This window comes from Chaetura pelagica, unplaced genomic scaffold (assembly GCF_000747805.2).
Source record: "Chaetura pelagica isolate M959 unplaced genomic scaffold, ChaPel_1.0 scaffold462, whole genome shotgun sequence".
Classification (NCBI taxonomy): Eukaryota; Metazoa; Chordata; class Aves; order Apodiformes; family Apodidae; genus Chaetura; species Chaetura pelagica.
In genome coordinates, this window is record NW_009952454.1 from 164,275 (window position 1) to 169,791 (window position 5,517).

At 48.5% G+C, this 5,517-nt stretch overlaps 1 protein-coding gene across 1 annotated transcript in view; it reads left to right on the plus strand.

The window, feature by feature from the left end:
* The first annotated feature begins 3,572 nt into the window (after nt 1-3,572).
* The window catches only part of HOXB9 (homeobox B9), a 4,915-nt gene continuing 2,970 nt past the window's right edge, over nt 3,573-5,517 (plus strand). Inside the window, exon 1 of the mRNA XM_010008568.1 lies at nt 3,573-4,080. Within this exon, the coding sequence (XP_010006870.1) occupies nt 3,573-4,080 (508 nt within the window). The remainder of the gene's footprint in view (nt 4,081-5,517) is intronic.

Sequence of the window (5,517 nt, forward strand, 5' to 3'; positions counted from 1 at the left end):
CAACTCACAACAATCACACGTCTAAAATTAATCCAGTTTGCGGACCCAGCACAGCTCACACATCCTGCCTCCTCTCTCCCAAGGATTCACCCTTTTAGACTTTGAGACTCTGCGAGGTCATTTTTTCCTTGACTTTTCGTTCTCCAATATGTTGTGTTGGTTGTTTTTTTTTCGAACAGAAGAGCTTTCCGTGTCGTTCCTGGTTGGCTCTATTTGGGACTTGGAACTAAAAGCGCCTAGACAGTGTGACCCGGAGCAGGCAGCACCACACCGTGTGGGCTCTCCAAGCGGGCAGACCTGAGATGAAGCTGTAGTTTCCCTCAAGCCCCTCTCAGAAAACGCTACAAAGAGATGAGCTATGGGGTTATGAACAAAAAATAAACTCCTGAACAAACGGAAACCTCCAAAGGAGCAAAAGCAAATGGATTTTGCAGATCTTCTTGTGAGGTTCCCATTCACTAGGGAGCAGAAACCCTTGGTTTCTGCCTCACAGCCACACTCCTAAGAGCCTTCTCGGTTGAAATTTATATACTACAGAAAATTATATACTCACATGCTGACATAGTTCATCATTATTTATAGGAGGCGCACCAGGATTTTTTTTTTCCAGGAATATATTTATTACAGGTAAGACACGGCCAATCTATCTCGCAAACACAGAACAGGTGTTTTGCTTCAATTAACGTTCAATAATTTCATCTAGACTTATTCAACACCCTGCTACCAACACGGCTGTTTATCCATCAGTTGTATAAACACATTTCCATGTGCCAAGCGAGTTTAATCTCCACAACACGCTTAAATCAGCCTTTTCCTTTCCCAAGCTCTCCGAACGTTCGGGGAGTCTCTCCGAATCTCTGCTGGAATAATCTGGTTTTTAAAAATCATTTCTGAAAGGCAATAAAGCCGAGAAATATGACAACGTGAGCAAGCAGCTCGTATGTTATGGCTGGTGACACAGGGTCTTTTCATTGCACAACCTCCCCAACTCTTAAGGAAGTGAAAGAAGGACGGGAAAGGAAGATAGGAATGTGAAAAGTTGGGGAAAAAAAGCAGGAATTCCCTCCCCTCTTTTCACACAACCCCCTGCCCGTGTGAGACGCACCGCAAAGAGCCCCGATCCTGCCCCAGGCTGCCCACTGGAAGGGGATTTCTCACCGGTTTAAACGCGGAAGGGGTGAAGTGGAGTTACTTTGGATTAACCCCCCGTGGAAAGGAGAGGAGAGTTTGCAGGGCGCTGGGGAGCACTCACCTGGTGCCATTTGCCCACTCCTGGCTTGGCAAGCGGGAGCTGGAGAGGGTTCCCCGACCCCTCCTCAAATCTCACCTTGGCTGGAGCCTGCGGACTGAAGTTGCTTTTCCAACACAAGGAGGATTTTGAGCTGGTTGGGGGGCTCCTGTTACCCTGAGGGGTGCAAAAAATAAAAATAAATCTGACCTTCGGCATTAAGCCCGGGCTCTCCTTACCCAGCATCCCCACCCGCTCCATTTTTTCTGTTGTTGTTGTCTTGTTTTTAATGAGAACGGACAGCTTTCTAACAGCGGTTTGCTTTGGTGGTGGGTTGTTTTTTAGAGGATCTCTGGTCCTGGACACGGGGAAACGTGTCTCTCCATCAGGCTGCGGGCAGACGCGCCTGGCAAAGCATCGCTCATTGGAATAAGGGGAAATCTCAGGGTTTGGGTGTAGGTTTTTCAGCGCCTTAAGAGTCTCCCAGTATCAGTAAAACACCTCTGGTAGCGATTTCCAGCATCCGTTTTGTGTAGGCACGGACATAAGGACACACACCCACTCACACCGCACGGACAGAGAGAGATGCGAAATATCTTTTCCCTTCATTTCAGGCGGCTATTAGCACCCCTCAATGTTATTATTAGTCTGTTAATATAGACTTCCATCCCTATACACTTCAGGAAGGATTCGCGATGATTTATCATTCCTAGAAATCTCTTTGCCCTTCACTTTAAATATCCTTCAGTGTTGGGGTGAGAGGGAGAAGGGCGGAGGGGCAATAGATTAAAGGAGGCAAATTGATCCAGACTGTTACAGCTGAAGTCCAGAGAAACACTTTTTCCCCCCGTCATCACGGAAAGCACCTTTCCCTTCACCAACATTTACGACGCCATCGGAGCATCTTGCAATAAACGGATTTATCACCATAACTTGGGAAAAGTGACCCCGTTACCCCGCATGGTTTGGGCTGGAGCAGCGCCGAGCCCCGACCCCGCCACAATCATCTGCTCTGGGGGGAGGGAAAAAAAAACCCCCCCAAACACCCCAAATCTTCAGCTTTCGGCAAACGAAGCGGGGAGGGGGGTTTGTCTGCCACGCACACGCACCGTGGGCACATGAGGTGTCGGGGGGGGGGAAACGGTGCCTGAAAACGCGGGGGATTCTTTTTTTTTTTTCCCCCTTTCTTTTCCACAGGCAATAAATTCAAGGCTATAAAAATCAAAGAAAGCTAATGTAAGTTTTATTAAACTATTTAACCATCACAAGTTTCAGGCATTCTGTAACAAAGCCGGATCAGTGGCGCGCTGGTTTTTACTGGCCTTGTAAAGTTAAATGAAGGCTTCTGATTTCAGCAATGTGGGGAAACTATTTTGGCCCAAGCCAAGCGACCCTGAGGTTGTGCCGCGAACGTGTGTTCATACGCAGGGGTATTTTGAAGATATCCTTATATATATATATAGGTGAAAACATGAATGCTGAGGCAGGCTGATGCACGGAGGGGCTGCGGCTCGGCAGCTCCCTGCTCAAAGTTGCAATGCCACGTCCACGCCAGTGACACGTCCAATTTCATATTTGCCCGCATTCTTTGAGCATGTTAATAATTCCTTTTCCCCATCCCGGCTGGTGAATTATTCATAACACCCTCCCCACCACTCTGGCTCCCCAGATCCGTCTTTTTTTCTTGACAAAACCGCCCATGTGGATGTGCATTTCTGTGTATATGTGTAACGCACCCACGCGTGTGTGTGTGTATGAAAACACGGGATGGGGGGGGGAGTGGTTTGGTTTGTACCTATTCTGGGCTTTTTTTGCTATCATACCCCGGAGCCCGAGGGGCAAAGAACAGCTTTGATCCCTCTTCCCCCATGATGGTTATTAAAGGCAAAGCGAGCACATCAGCATCTTCCTTCACAAACAAAAAAAAAAATCCCCCCCCCCCCTCCTTTCCCACCCCCCCTTCCAAAATAATATTTCAGGAGCAAATCTAGGAAGGGATATTAGCCCCAGCTCTGCCCGTTTGGTGGCTTTGCGAAACTCCTGACGTTTTGCAACATTGCATAAACATAAAACAATCCATCCTTGATATGGAATGCAAGGGCGGATGACAGCGCAGCGCAGCCCCCTCGGCTTCGATTGATTTACGCCGAGACTGACGCTTTATCAGGCACACGAAAAAAGTTTGACCAATCATTTTGCTGGGAGCTCACAACACGGCAGCCCAACTGTACTTTGTTGGCTGGGAAGTTGGAGAAGGGGGTAGAGTACAAATCTAGATCTGTCCTATATATATATATATTTTTTTTTTCCCTTCATTGAACCGTGCTTTGTATGATGTCTGAGAATGTCCATTTCTGGGACTCTTAGCAATTATTATGTCGACTCTATTATAAGTCATGAAAGTGAAGACTCGCCTTCAGCTAAATTTTCATCTGGGCAATATACAAGTTCCAGGCAAGCTGGGCACAATGAGCATCTAGAATTCCCCTCCTGTAGTTTTCAGCCAAAACCTCCAGTTTTCAGCGCCTCCTGGACTCCTTTGAATCCACATTCTTCTGGTACCCTTCCTGCCGTCTACCATCCATATATTCAACATCAAAGCGTCCCATCTGATAGCAGGTATCTCCGGAGCTGGCTGGATCCAGTACCCAGAGCAGAGAACCTCCCCGGGCAGGGGTCTGTTAAGGCAGAACCGCTGCTGGGCCGTCCCGGGGATGTCCATAAACAGGGAACACAGGAGTACAATTTAGAAACTTCTGCTGCAAGGGAAGGGATCGTTTCCAATCAAAGGCCCAGCTTCGAGGACAATAAAGTTTGTGAAGGAAGCGAAGACAAAGACAGGACAGATCAAAGTAAGTTATAAAAGTGAGGAAGTAAACAGTATAAAAGCTGGAGGAGGTGCAATAAAAGGGGACAATGCTGCGTAAAGTTTAAAAATCAGGGCTTAAAGAAAAGTCTCAGCTGGCTGATGCCAAGCTAAGGGGAGAGGTGGGGAGGGGGGGGGTGGCATTGTCTCTGCCGGGAAATAAAAATAAAAATAAAAATGAACGTCGTCTCTGAGCTTAAACAGAGTCCAGAGAGGACAAAAGCCAGAGCGAGTCATCCTCTTTCCCACAGAGCGCTGGCTCCGGCAGCAGAGACCACTTTAGTAAGCGGGAGGAAACGTGCGCGGGTGCGGGCGGTGGGGACGGGGAAGGGACGGGGGGAGCCGGGGAACGTCGGGGAGAAAAGCAGGGGAAGGGGAGCGGGGAGCGGCGGGGAGAGGGGGGTGAGGGGGGGGAAGGAGAAGGAGAAGAAGGGGGGAAAGGGGAGAAATTACGGAGGAAAAGTTCACGTGGGGGAAGTAAACAGCAGCGGGGGCTTTTCCGCGCCCGCCGCACCCCGGTGGATGCGGGGACGGGCTCGCTCCCCTCCGCAGCTCCTCTCGGGCTTCTGTTGGGCTCTGTCTTTATTATTCCTCGTGTTGGCTTGTTTATTTGTTTGGGTGCCTTTCTTTTCTTTCTCTCTCTCTATTTTTTTGTAATTGTTTATGAACCGCAGCGTTTCAGGGTACGAATATTTCACAGCCACGTTCCTTCCTCCTAAAGAAGGGGGGGGGGAAATAAAAATGGAGAGGGGGAAAATGTGCTTCCAACTTAATTAGCTTTTATTTGCAATGTAGGCAGATTGGGGAAACAGCTCAACTTCGGGAGGTGTTTATTCCGAGAACTGTTTTATCATTTCCCCCCCCCGAAATACATGTTAAAAAACTGTAATTCGCCTTGAAAATATTTAATAACGCTATCGATAATGCTATTTATGCTCTTATTAATGATAATTATAGGGATGATATGAATTATTATAACGCAATGGCGTTTGAGTAAGTAAGAATCAGTATCTCCACCTCGTGCCGAGCCGGTTGGTACCTGCTTTCCATCTGAAAGGTAAAACCGGAGCCCGAGCAGGAGGGAAAGGCAGAAACTTGGCTTCACCCCCGCGGTAAATAATTTTGCAGTGCAAGCTGAACTTTTCCAAGCTGGCAGAGGAGAGGAGCAGCCCTCGCCGAGGGCAGAACTCCTCGGAGTCTGTGCAGGACCCAGTGACACACTCATTCTTTTTTTCCCCTTGAATTCACTTCCATTTTTCCCACCCCTCCTCAGCGTGGAGCAGCAGCAGAGATTCCCATTGCCAGCCTACGGTTAAAAACCACAGTATATTCTCGCCCCTCGCGATTTCCTCCCCTCCGTGTGCAGGATGTTATGGGGACTTTTCTTTTCCCCCCCCCCCCCCCCCCTTTTCTCTCTTTTTCC